At 39.8% G+C, this 14,088-nt stretch overlaps 1 protein-coding gene across 4 annotated transcripts in view; it reads right to left on the bottom strand.

The window, feature by feature from the left end:
* dnajc14 (DnaJ (Hsp40) homolog, subfamily C, member 14) overlaps positions 1-14,088 on the bottom strand; it is a 53,896-nt gene that overhangs the window by 26,589 nt on the left and 13,219 nt on the right. Inside the window, exon 7 of one of the 4 annotated variants that reach the window (XM_051676619.1) lies at positions 3,907-4,009. The exons of the other annotated variants lie outside the window; for them this stretch is intronic. Within the exon in view, the coding sequence (XP_051532579.1) occupies positions 3,907-4,009 (103 nt within the window). The remainder of the gene's footprint in view (positions 1-3,906; positions 4,010-14,088) is intronic. 4 annotated transcript variants of the gene reach the window in all.

Below are 14,088 nucleotides of genomic sequence, written 5' to 3'. Positions count from 1 at the left end.
CTGTAAAGCTGCTTTGAAACGATGTGTGTTGTGAAAAGTGCTATGCAAATAAAAATGACTTGACAATGAATTAATAATCATAAATGTCAAATTAAGTTTAAACTGCACCTATGGGTTATCAGTTTGTCTTTAGTTTGACACTAAGCTTCATTTTTTATAGGGCTATCTATCTTAATATGATCGGTTTATACGGCTATCTATCTTAATATGATTGGTATCGGGATCGGTATTGGCCGATCAGGTGACAAAAAGATTGGTGATCGTATCGGCTGTAAAAATCCAGATCGCAGCATCCCTACTACTAACAAGCTTCTCCTTGAACTAGACCAAATCAAATTATCTATGCCACATGAAACCTTTTGCTAGTTATTTTTTTGCTATATTAGGGAAAATTTAAGCAGAGCTCTGCTGAAAAGCCCTTTTTATTTATTTGCACCAATACAGTAATATGGCTGGCCCAATAAAAAGCAGTTTTTACTAACATATATATTTTACTAAAACATTTTTTAAGAATTAACAGTACAACTTCACTTTCACTTTTTCTGGAACACATTTGAATATTATTTTATTATATTATTAATAATATTATCATCGTGGGTCCCTGTCAAGTTTATTATTGTAATATAAAATTGAATTATTATAATTTTGAGGATTAGATTTGTTTTCTATAATAGTAATATATTTCTGTAGTATTTACTTCATCTTGACTTGGAGCTTTTATTTTGACAGACCCGGAGCCTTTATTTTGGCAGTGTTTATTTAACGGTTTACACTGTTCCTCATTTCAAATCTAGTTAAACACTATCATCTCCTCCTTTTCTTTGATACTGTGTTGTGTTTTTGAGATTTGTATATAAACTTGGCTTTGACTTTGGCTTCAGGACAGCCAATGAAAAAGCACCCTCTTACTTTAATTCACTCCTCAGGGTCTATGTCCCCTCTCGCTCCCTGCGATCTAAGAATGACCGACACCTCCATTGCGACAAGACACAAAATCACTCTACATGTCATTCACATTCTCTGGTAGTGGAAAGCGCTTCCAACAGATATCAGACATACAGTATATTCTCGAGATATCACAAACATAGCTGTCTTTTGTTCCAAAATGCGATATAGCAGATATTAAAATTCATCTTCAATTTATTTTATTTTTTTAAAGCATATGTATATAAAAGTTAATGTCACCATATTGTAATATATCCTCAAATAAGCTGTTTATTGTAATCTGTGTTTAATTTAATTTTAATCTTTTACACTAATTCAGTTCGTATTAATTTCAAAATTAGTTAATTCAATGTGGGACTTTTATTTTGAAACATTACCTGTCTAGCATCTTGTCTCATTATCTACACACACCAACGCAGAGTGAAAGCACAGGACTCGCAGCGCCTGTTACAGCTACATTTGCACAAATTGTGAAACGCTCCATCATTTGAGTCTGATTAAATTTTTGGGAGAAACATGATTTTAGTTTAAGCTTTCAAATGATCACTTTTTTCTTGAAATTCAAACAATAAATATTGTTTTGATGCTCTTTAATAGTGCGTGTGACATTGCGGTAGCTGGCCATCTCAAGCTTACTAAGCGGGCACAGCGCTCTCACTCTCCAACTTATAGCATGAAAAACATGAATGAACGTCTGAGGGTATGCTGAAAGATACAGTACAACTTACTGAAAAGTATCTTCTCTCATCATGTAACCGCACAGTCTGTTAATGTTGAAATGAGAATGGAGAAATGAATGCGGAAAATTTCAAGCCCCGGAGCAGCACTCACGGGATCAGTGCATGTGTACACTGAACGTGCACACACCAAGTGACAAGCGTGCAACCACTCTATTTGCAAGGCGTGGAAGGTTTTCATTCAACCTTATGACCCAAGGTGGGAAAAGTTCAAACAAAGAAATGTAATACCTCGGGAAATGTAATTTAAGACTTTAATACTTTATAATGGCCTTAATTTTCATCAAACTGATTTTATACATTTTAATGACCCGCAGATACTCTGCTTGCACTGTATGAACCTACAAAGCTATGACATTTTTCAAAAAATCTTTGTTTGTGTTCTTTTGAAGAAAGTCATACACATCTGGGATGGCATGAGGGTGAGTAAATGATGGGAAATGTTTCATTTTTGGGGTAACTATCCCTTTAAATGAAGGCTAATTTGTAAAACAATTTTAAGATTTTAATAAAAATAAAAAATAAAAGCTTTTTAATACAGTGTTTTCCTTTTGTATGCTGACATTTTTCATACAGTTGTGCTCAAAAGTTTGCATACCCTGGCAGAAATTGTGAAATTTTGGTCTTTTATTTAAGGATAAAAATCATATGAAGCCATTTATCATCACATAGTTGTTTGGCTTCTTTTTAAATCATAATGATAACAGAAATCACCCAAATGGCCCTGATCGGCAATTTAATTGCCTGAATGGCAATTAAAGGTTAATTTCCCACACCTGTGGCTTTTTAAATTGCAATTAGTGCCTGTGTATAAATAGTCAATGAGTTTGTTAGCTCTCACGTGGATGCACTGAGCAGGCTAGATACTGAGCCATGGGGAGCAGAAAAGAACTGTCAAAAGACCTGCGTAACAAGGTAATGGAACTTTATAAAGATGGAAAAGGATATAAAAAGACATCCAAAGCCTTGAAAATGCCAGTCAGTCCTGTTCAATCACTTGCGGGGATCTCTTGATCAAAAGCCAAGGTCAGGTAGACCAAGAAAGATTTCAGCCACAACTTCCAGAAGAATTGTTCGGGATACAAAGAAAAACCCACAGGTAACCTCAGGAGAAATACAGGCTGCTCTGGAAAAAGACAGTGTGGTTGTTTCAAGGAGCACAATACGCCGATACTTGAACAAAAATGAGCTGCATGGTCGAGTTGCCAGAAAGAAGCCTTTACTGCGCCAATGCCACAAAAAAGACCGGTTATAATATGCCCGACAACACCTTGACACGCCTCATAGCTTCTGGCACACTGTAATTTGCAGTGACAAGACCAAAATAGAGCTTTATGGTCACAACCATAAGTGCTATGTTTGGAGAGGGGTCAACAAGGCCTACAGTGAAAAGAATACCATCCCCACTGTGAAGCATGGTGGTGGCTCACTGATAATTTGGGGGGGGTGTGAGCTCTAAAGGCACGGGGAATCTTGTGAAAATTGATGGCAAGATGAATGCAGCATGTTATCAGAAAATACTGGCAGACAATTTGCATTCTTCTGCACGAAAGCTGCACATGGGATGCTCTTTGACTTTCCAGCACGACAGTGAACCTAAGCACAAGGCCAAGTGGTTACAGCAGAAAAAGGTGAAGGTTCTGGAGTGGCCATCACAGTCTCCTGACCTTAATATCATCGAGCCACTCTGGGGAGATCTCAAACGTGCGGTTCATGCAAGACGACCAAAGACTTTGCATGACCTGGAGGCATTTTTCCAAGACGAATGGGCAGCTATACCACCTGCAAGAATTTGGGGCCTCATAGACAACTATTACAAAAGACTGCACGCTGTCATTGATGCTAATGGGGGCAATACACAGTATTAAGCACTAAGGGTATGCAGACTTTTGAACAGGGGTCATTTCATTTTTTTCATTGTTGCCATGTTTTGTTTTATGATTGTGCCAATCTGTTATAACCTACAGTTGAACATGAATCCCATAAGAAATAAAATAAATGTGTTTTGCCTGCTCACTCATGTTTTCTTTAAAAATGGTACATATATTACCAATTCTCGAAGGGTATGCAAACTTTTGAGCACAACTGTATGCCCGTGCTAACAGCACAAAGCAGTGTGCTTGTCTGTTGGAAACAGTGAGCTTTTCACTGTTCCCCTCTATAAACTGTCTCAAATTAATATGACTGATGTCACTGAAGAGAGAATAAACTTTGAGTGGGTTACCTGTGGTGGCTGGGGCCACTGCTCCCTTTAGAGCCAAAAGAGATATGATAGGGCACACGATGAGTGTCTGGAGAGATGCCTATCCGTTGACAGCCTGCCCACTCTGTGTAGACACAGACAAATGGACTTCAGTATGCATAACATATGTGACCTGCTCCATAATTTCGAGTCGCAATGACCCTGAATCCCATTTAGGCCGAGATATAATCATTTAAATGATGGCTGTCATTAAACCTTGTTTTTTGAGAAATCGGCCTCTAAAGATTCCCAACAATTCCAGACATTATTTGACAGAATTGACTAATTTCCAATTAACAATTTTTTATTGATTCACATATTGAACACATATACAGTACTGTGCAAATGTTTTAGGCACTTAAGATGTTTAAAAAAAAAACCTTTGTCTTAAGATGGTTATTTATATCTTCAGCTTTAGTGTGTCAATAGGAAAAATACATTTTAGACTCCCAAACACTACTTTTGCAAATAGAAATGATTAGAATAGAAGAACAGGGCGCTCTGCAAGAGATGGCATTGCCTCCACAAAGTTCTCCACTGAACATCGAGTCAGTCTGGGATTACATGAAGAGACAGAAGCAATTGAGACAGCCTAAATAGATAGAAGAACTGTGGTAAATTCTCCAAGAAGCTTTGAACATCCTATCTGCCAACAACCAAGAAACACTGTGTCCAGGTGTACCTAGGAGAATTGGGGTTGTTTTAAAGGCAAAGATGGCTACACCAAATATTGATTTAGCTTTTTTATGTTTACTGGACTTTGTATGATGTTAATTGATAAATGAAAACTATTTATGAAGACATCCTCACTATGCAGCATTTTTTTACTAGTGCCTAAAACGTTTCCACAGTACTATATACACAGAATCACCAATTAACCCCCAATATCAACCCTCCCCACCTCCAATCCCCAACCCCACCCTGGCCCCCTACAACATCCCAGTAGTCGTACATGATTATAGACACAGACAAAAAAATTAAAAATTAAAAAAATTACATTAAAAATAATAATAATCACACATCCAGCAACATCAGATATCTGCCCCATTTCTCCACAAACAAGTTCAATTTCCCCAGTCTTCTAAATGACCCTTCTTCAAAGGCCGCCACCCTCCCCATCTCCGAGCACCACTCCTGAAATGAGGGTGCTCCAGCTGACCTCCATCCCCTTAAAAGTATCTGTCTGGCGATCATGACACTGGTTTAGGACCCAACTCTTTATGTGTCTATTCTCAACATTGATGACCACCCCATTGCCCAAAATACAGAGTCTGGGGCAAAATGAAACCCAAGTGCCCAATACATCACACACAAAACTCTGAACCTTCAACCAAAACTCCTAGATCTTAACACACCCCCAAAAGACATGGGTTATGTCTCCATCCTCTAACTGGCATCGCCACCAGGTGGGTGTGTCTTTAAGACCAAGCATATACAATCTAGAGGGGGTCCAATAGAATCGATGTAAAATCTTGAATTGCATAAGGCGCACCCTTGTGTCTCTAGATGCAAACTTGACATTTTTTAGAATCCTAGCCCACTCTCCCTCCTCCAATACCAAGTTTAAATCTTTCTTCCATAATCTCTTGAGAGAAGTTGAAGCTCCATCCCCCAGACTCTGAATTAGCAGGGAGTAATACACTGATGCCTCATGACCTTTTCCAAAAGCAGTAATCACCACTCCCAGAGTATATGCCGCTTTAGGGGATGTATGCTACTCCCAAAAATAGTACAGAGCAGGTGGTGCAGCAGTAAATATCTAAAGAACTGAGATCTTGGAATCCCAAAATGCTGAACCAAATTTTCAAAGAATCTCAACACACTGCTCTCATATAGGTCACAGAGTGTAGTAACCCCCCTAACAATCCACTCTGACCAGCAGAAAGGGGACTTATTAATACATAATTTAACTTCTCCGGTTAGTTTGATAAAAAGGCTTTGCAATGGCGAAATAGGTAGAAATACAAAACTAGGGAGGGGCTCTCTCAGGTGAAAGCAACCAATGAGCCAAATGTCTGAGACTGAATGCATAATAATAAAACAAAATCTTGGATAGGCCTAGCCCACCTTTGTCAATCAGCCTATGCAGCTTACTGAAATGTAATCTGGGACGTTTCCCATTCCAAATGAAGGACTTCGCTATGCTATCAAATTGCTGGAAATAAGAGAGGGGGACATCTATAGGGAGAGACTGTAGCAGGTAGTTGAATTTTGGAATACAATTCATATTACTAACATTAACCTTCCCAATCATCGATAAATATAATGAAGCCCACCTGCACACATCGCTCGAAAACCTTTCTATTAAAGGGTCAAAATTAACTAACTAAATCATACAAATTTGCTGCGAATAAAATACCCAAATATTTAATGCCCTGTTTGGGCCACTGAAAGGCACCTGGCTAAAAGACGTTATCGGGCAGTACGCTGTCAGAGCCAAAGCTTTGGATTTAGACCAATTAACTCTGTACTTAGAACTTAGAAAAGGAATTAATAATTCTGTGGAGGCAAGGCATAGATCTAGAAGGGTCAGAGACGAATAATAAAATATCATCTGTGTAAAGCAGAAGCTTATGCACCACACCTCCCACCATCACCCCTGGAAAATCATCCTCCTTTCTTATCGCGGCTGCTAATGCTTCCAGGGCAAGACAGAACAATAATGGGGAAAGAGGGCAACCCTGCCGGGTGCCCCAATCCAGAGTAAAATAATCTGCAATTAATCCATTTGTTTGTACTGCTGCTACGGGGTGTCTATAAAGTAACTTAATCCATCCAATAAACATACTCCCAAACCCATACATTTCCAAAATCTTAAAAAGATAATCCCATTCTACCATATCAAACGCCTTTTCGGCATCAAGTGAGATGGCAGCGACGGAGTCTGATCATTCGCCACTGACCACATGATATTGATGAAACACCTAATGTTATCAGAAGAGCTGCGGCCCCGAATAAACCCCACCTGATATATTTGTATAAGAGATGTCATAACTTAATCGATTAGCCAAAATTTTTGATACAATTTTAAAGTCTAGCTGGATCAGAAATTGGATGGTAACTCTTACACTCGCTTGGATCTTTGTCCTTTTTAAGATTCAGACTGATCCGGGCTTGCATCATGGTTGGCGGAAGCTTTCCATTCTTTAATGATTCCGTATAAACTTCTAGTAAAAGTGTATCCAATTCTGTAGCATAAGACCTAAAAACTCGCAAAGCCATCTGGCCCCAGAGCCTTGCCTGTAGGCCTTGATTACCTCGCCAAGCTCCTCCAAGGTTATCTCAGAATCGAGAGATTTTTTTTGCTCAGTCGTCAGTTTAAGGAATTCTAATGGTTCCACAAATTTTCTAATATCTTTATCCGTAGATGAAGACGTGGAACTATAGAGATTAAGATAGAATTCTTTAAAAGCATTATTAATATCAATGGCCGTGGTAAACATTTCACCACCGGCAGATTTCACTGGGGGAATGGTAGAAAAAGACTCTCTCTGCTTTACAGATCTAGCCAAAAGCTTCCCTGCTTTGTCCCCCAAATCAAAATATGACTGTCTTGCCCTGAATAGTCAAAACTCCACCTTTTGTGAGAACATAGTATTATATCTGCATTTCAATCGAGTCAATTCTCTGAGGCCATCAGACAACATTCGGCGCTTCAGCTCTGCCTCGGCACTTTTAATATTCCCTTCCAACTCCACGAGTTCTCGTGCTTTGGATTTTTTGATGAATGAGGCATACTGTATGATCCGACCCCTAAGAACCACCTTAAGTGCCTCCCAAGCCAAGCCCACAGAGGATACTGAGGACCAGTTGGTCTCCATATAAACAATGATTTCAGCCTTTAATATTTGTTGGAAATCAGGATTTTGCAAAAGGGATAAATTAAAGTGCCAACTATATGATTTCTTTTTCCTCCATATGTGGCAACACCTCTAAACTCACCAGGGCATGATCTGAGACTAAGATGTTTCCAACTGAGCAGTCAACAACAGATTAAATGACGGACTTTGAGGGAAAAAAATCTATTCTAGAATAAATCTTATGGACTGATGAAAAGAATGTATAGTCCCTACCAGATAGGTTCAAAAGTCTCCAAATATCTGTAAGACCAAGATTTTTACACATCCTGTGAAGCGTCAATGTTGCTCTAGGGGGCTTACACACTTTTACTTCACTATGATCAAGGACTGAGTCCATCAATAGATTAAAGTCTCCTCCCAATATTATATTGAGGGGTGCCAGTGGCTTGCAACATCCCTTCAGGACCTATAAAAAAAAAAGCCCTGATCATCAGCGTTAGGTGCGTAAATATTAGCCAAAATCAACCTTTGCCCCTGAATTTCTGCTAAAACAATAAAGACTCTTCCTAATTTATCTTAACTCTGTTTTAGACATTTGAATTGTAGATGTTTACTTATCAGTGTAATGACTCCCCTGATCTTACTTGAGCCAGCACTAAAGAAAACATGCCCACTCCATATCTTCCCAAATTTTTGAGCTTCCTGCAGGGAAAGATGCATTTCTTGAAGAAACACAATATCATATTTATTTTGTTTAAGAAAAGAGATAACCTTCCTTCTTTTTATGGGGTGCCCCATCCCATTCACATTCCACGTGGAGAGAGACAATCCACTTATATTAACATTTGACATTTTAGAAAAAAACAGACTGTGTGTCAAAAACAAAATTATAAAGACCACATTCCAACATTAGTGCAACAATCAAACCCCGATCTTCCCCCAGAACCAAACAAACAGAAAAAAGAAAAACATGCACATTAATCCCCCACACAACAGCACCAACTGGCATCCATCCCTCTAAACTCAAACAGTCCATATACGCCTATGAGAGCCCCCACAACAACTTTGCCGTCGGATTGCTCAAGTCCGGTGTTTCTATAAAAATTTTGAGAGACAGAATTACATAACAGAAGAAAATCTATAAAACAAACTCCAGCCAATAGGTAGAATAAACACAAAGAACGTGTAGATTCATCCACATAACTGTCCCGAAGGTGTGTTCCTCCACAAAACAAGCTTCAGCTGCTAGCGGAACCAGCACACACACACACAAAAAAAAGCAATTCAGTTTCCTCAGGCAGTCAAATGAATGTTCAGTGAGCCGGCTGTTACATGAGTGCAGCAGATGACCTAATCACTCCAGTGTCCTGCAAAAAATACTCCACAAAACAAACTCCAGCCAATAGGAGGCATAAGCATAAAGAACGTGCAGATTCATCCACAACACTGTCCCGAAGGAGTGTTACTACACAAAACAAATTCCAGCCGCTAGGCGGAACCAGCACAAAAAGAAACAAAAAAGGTGCCCAGTTTCCTTGGACGGTCAAGTGAATGTTCAGTGAGTTAGGCCCACTCGGCTGCAACGCGAACACCACACAATGACTTACTCATTCCATGGACTTTATGAAGGACAATGCTTGTTAGGGACATGTAAATACTTTGCGGCCATCCTTAGCATCTATTCTCAACCTGGCCGGGAACATCAGTGCAAAAGCGACCCTCCATCGATGTAAGAGTTTCTTGAAGGAGAGTTACTACATAAAACAAACTCCAGCCACTAGGTGGAACCAGCACAAAAAGAAACAAAAAAGGCGCCCAGTAAATACTTTGCAGCCATTCTTAGCATCTTTTCTCAATTTGGCCGGGAACATCAGTGCAAAAGCGACCTTCCGTTGATGTAAGAGTTTCTTGCATTCCTTGAGTAGATCATGTTTCTCTCTTGTCGAATTTGCAAAGTCTGGGAACAAGGAAATGTTGTGGTTCTTCCAAGAAAGCCTTCCTTTACTCTTCGCCTCACGTAACACAAGATCTTTATCGGATGATCTCAGAAATTTGGCCAGAATTGATCAGGGCCTGTCTCCCTCAGTGGATCGCTGAGCCGGAACCCTGTGAGCTTGCTCGATTTCCAGCTTATGGCCTCTTATGTTGAGCAGACTCGGAAAGAGCCCATCCAGAAATTCCACCATATTCTGACCCTCTGCTTGCTCAGGAATTCCAACAATTCAGACGTTGTTTCACCAGTTACGATTCTCAAGGCCTTCCAACTTTTCCCAAACGTGTTCCAAGTCCGCCTTGGTCGTTAGCAGATTAGCAGCTAATTCCTTCTCTGATGACTCCAGATAATCGATCCGTTTCTCAACATCTGCCACTCTTGTAACCAACTCAGTGAATTTAGTCTCCATGGCAGTGACTGATCAATGTATTACAGCAAGATCCTCCAAGTCAGCAACGACGCATCCGAATCACGTCCAAACCTTGCATGGCGCCAGGCAACTCTCCTTGACAGAATTGAATAATTAAGACATCCACTCAGTGAGCACTTTTTTAGGAACACCTGTACACCTACTTATTCATGTGATTCTCTAATCAGCCAATAATGTGGCAGCAGTGCAATGTATAAAATCACACAGATACGGGTCAGGAGCTTCAATTCATGTTCACATCAACCACCAGAATGGGGAAAAAAGTGATTTGAGGCATGATTATTGGTGCCAGACGGGCTGGTTTGACTATTTCTGTAACTTCTGATCTCCTGGGATTTTCACGCATAACAGTCTCTAGAGTTTACTCTGAATAGTACCCGTTCTGCGGACGGAAAAGCCTTTTTGATGAGAGAGGTCAACAAAGAATGACCAGACTGGTTCGAGCTGACAGAAAGGCTACGGTAATTCAGATAACCACTCTGTACAATTGTAGCAAGCAGAATAGCATCTCAGAACGCAACACGTCGAACCTTGAGGCGGATGGGCTACAAAAGCAGAAGATCATGTTGGGATACACTTCTGTCAGCCAAGAACAGAAAGCTGATGCTGCAGTGGGCACAGGCTCACCAAAACTGGACAGTTAAAGACTGGAAAAATGTAGCCTGAGCTGATGAATCTTGATTTCTGCTGAGGCACACAGATGGTAGGGTCAGAATTTGGCACCAACAGCATAAATCCATGGACCCAACCTGCCTTGTGTCAACAGTCCAGGCTGGTGACGTTGATATAATGGTCTGGGGAATGTTTTCTTGGCACACTTTGGGCCCGTAATTGCCAATCAATCATTACTTGAATGCCACAGCCTATTTGAGTATGGAGCCACAATATACCAATCTTCTAATGGCTACTTCCAGCATGATAATGCACCATGTCACAAAGCAAAAGTAGTCTCAAACTGGTTTCATGAACATGACAATGAGTTCACTGTTCTTCAGTGGCCTTTCCAGTCACCAGATCTTAATCCAATAGAACACATTTGGGATGTGGTAGAACGGGAGATTCGCAGCATGAATTTGCAGCTGACAAATCTGAAGAAATTGCGGGATGCAATCATGTCAACATGGACCAGAAACTTTAAAGAATGTTTCCAACTTGTGGAATTCATGCCACAAAGAATTGCGGCTGTTCTGAGAGCAAAGGGAGGCCCTACCCAGTATAGGTATAGTGTTCCTAATAAAGTGCTCAGTGAGTGTAAATAACAGTTTAACCGCGTCCTGCTGGATTTTTTCCTCATAAAAGTGGAAACAACTTAAAATACACCGTAATTGTTAGGCATACAGATAAGTCTAAGACATCATTAGAGACTATAAAGGGTCTACTTTTATTTGTACACACTTACAAAAACAACAAAACCTTGTGCTTTTGTAAAATAAAGAAAATAAACAGGGTGCGCTTTCAGCCGTCTCTGTCTCCGCGAGCATCTTTCTGAAACACGTCACAAAAATGAACTGAAACTCTGTGAATACAGACAAACATGAAACATATGTCTAAAGAATGCTTAAAATGTCTACTTTTCAATAAAACAATTCAAATTAAAACAAATGTTCTCCTGCAGTGTAATCTGTATGAAACAAAGCGATGTACAGTTACTCCTGGCTCAGCTAATTATCGCTAATGTGATCCCACCCACCAGCAGAGTGCGCTATTCATACGGTAATGTGCTGAGGCGATCAATGCAAATGGTAAATCTCATCATCAGATTCATTCACTTTCCTGTGCGTTTGGAAGATGGCACGCTACACAGGTGAGGAAGCCCTTCAGATAGTCCTGGATAGTGACGAAGAGTTCACATTTTCCTCAGAAGAAGAGCGGGACTCCGGCGTTGAACATTTGAAGAGCGATTTGATCCAGCCGAGGATACAATTTCGGATGATTAAGTCTTTACTTACATTAGTTGACATGCTATGTTATATAAACGTACATATTTTACTAGTTGGACTATTTCCAGACTTGCCAGCCAGTATTCAAAATATTGAAATTTGAAATATGTCCTAATAGGCAAGATTTAGTTACATTTAAATGTTATTTCCGCTAAAGCAGGTATTTAAATTGTATGCTGTATGATATAAATATGATATGTAATATGATATAAAAATAATATGAATGTTTAGATTATATTTTAGCTAGTGTTTATGCTGCCTCATTATCATCAATGAAGCGTGTAAAATGTCCTGTAAATCTGCCCATATTAGAAAATCAGCATATTAGAATGATTTCTGAAGGATCATGTGACACTGAAGACTGCAGTAATGATGCTGAAAATTCAGCTTTGATCACAGGAATAAATCGTATTTTACAATATATTTAAATAGAAAAGTTATTTTAAATTGTAAAAATATTTCACAATATCACTGTTTTTGCTGTATTTTGGATCAAATAAATGCAGCCTTGGTGAGCAGAATAGACTTCTTTTAAAAACATTTAAAAATCTTACCGATCTAAAACTTTTAAATGGTAGTGTACGTCTAAAGGTTTTAAGTCATTATGTAAAGAAAATGTATAGTCAGATTACTTCTTTTAACTTAAACTTGATTTTGTGAATAAGCTACAAACAATACATTCAATCATTAAGTCTCCTCACATTCATTCTCTCTCAAGGGAGGGGTCTTTGTCTCCTCGCATATTACCTAACACTAAAGGTGTCTTACAAAAGTTAAATGACTATATTTTTTGTATGAATGAGTGATCAGGATGGTTTTCACATCATTTTGTAGCAAAAACTCTAGGCTACAAGATCCAGTCCTCAAAAGTCTTGTGAACAAATGTTTAGTATGTGTTATATGGCCTTATTTCAGTGACTTACAATTTTTGTTTTTTCAAAAACCATGCATAAACCTTATTTTCTCAAAAATACAAACGTCTACATAAATGTTGCTCACATGTTATTGTAGCCCAGTTTGTGCTGAATACAGTGTTATCAGACTTTAGCCATTAATATGTTTTTAAGCAACTGAAAAAAAGCACAAATGTCAAGGCATGTCAAAACTTCTCCAGGGCCCAAAACACCCTCAGACCCCAGAGGGTTAACAAAAACAATATAATGTAGTGACATTGCTCTTGCATATTCTGAGAGCACATGTGCATAATAATTCATTAAATGTCTAATTAACATCAATGTCGACTCACAAAGCATACTTAAAACATATCCATGTATTTATACTCCCAGTAGGCATAATCCTGCACACACATAGCACAAACATACCTCGGAGCCACTGATGGAGTTTGCACATTCACTGGCACTGGAGCACTAAAATACTCAGATACAAGTTGTATCCACTTTCTGTTGCTGCATCTCTGACAGTGATGATTTTGTATCCATCCACCCATCCATCTTCGACTGCTTAGTTGGGACCGGGTCATGGTGGCAGCAGACTAAGCATAGTAGCCCATACGTCTTTTTCCCCGGCCACATCCTCCAGCTCATCCTAGGGGATCCCAAGGCATTCCCAGGCCAGCCAAGAGATATAATCCCTCCAGCGTGTTCTGGGTCTTCCCCTGGGCCTCAGACTTGGAGATGCTGACCCTCATCCCAACCGCTTCACACTTGGCCACAAACATCCCAAGTGCGCTCTGGAGGTCACAGCATGATGATGCCAACAGGACCACATCATCTACAAATAGCAGGGATGCAATCCTGAGACCCCCAAACAGGACACACACCTCGGCTTTACCTTGAGATCCTACCATGAATATCACAAACAGGATCGCTGACAAGGGACAGCCCTGTCGGAGTCCAACTCCCACTGTGAACAAGACTGACTAATGCCGAGGATGAGGACACAGCTCTCGCAACAGTTATACAGGGACCAAATGGCACACACTAGCAGCCCCGGTACCCTATACTTCCGCAGTGTCCCCCATAGGACATCCCGGGGGTGACA

This window comes from Myxocyprinus asiaticus, chromosome 37 (assembly GCF_019703515.2).
Source record: "Myxocyprinus asiaticus isolate MX2 ecotype Aquarium Trade chromosome 37, UBuf_Myxa_2, whole genome shotgun sequence".
NCBI classification, from domain to species: Eukaryota; Metazoa; Chordata; class Actinopteri; order Cypriniformes; family Catostomidae; genus Myxocyprinus; species Myxocyprinus asiaticus.
Note: the sequence above shows the minus strand (reverse complement) of the source record. Positions and strands in the feature narration are given on the sequence as shown.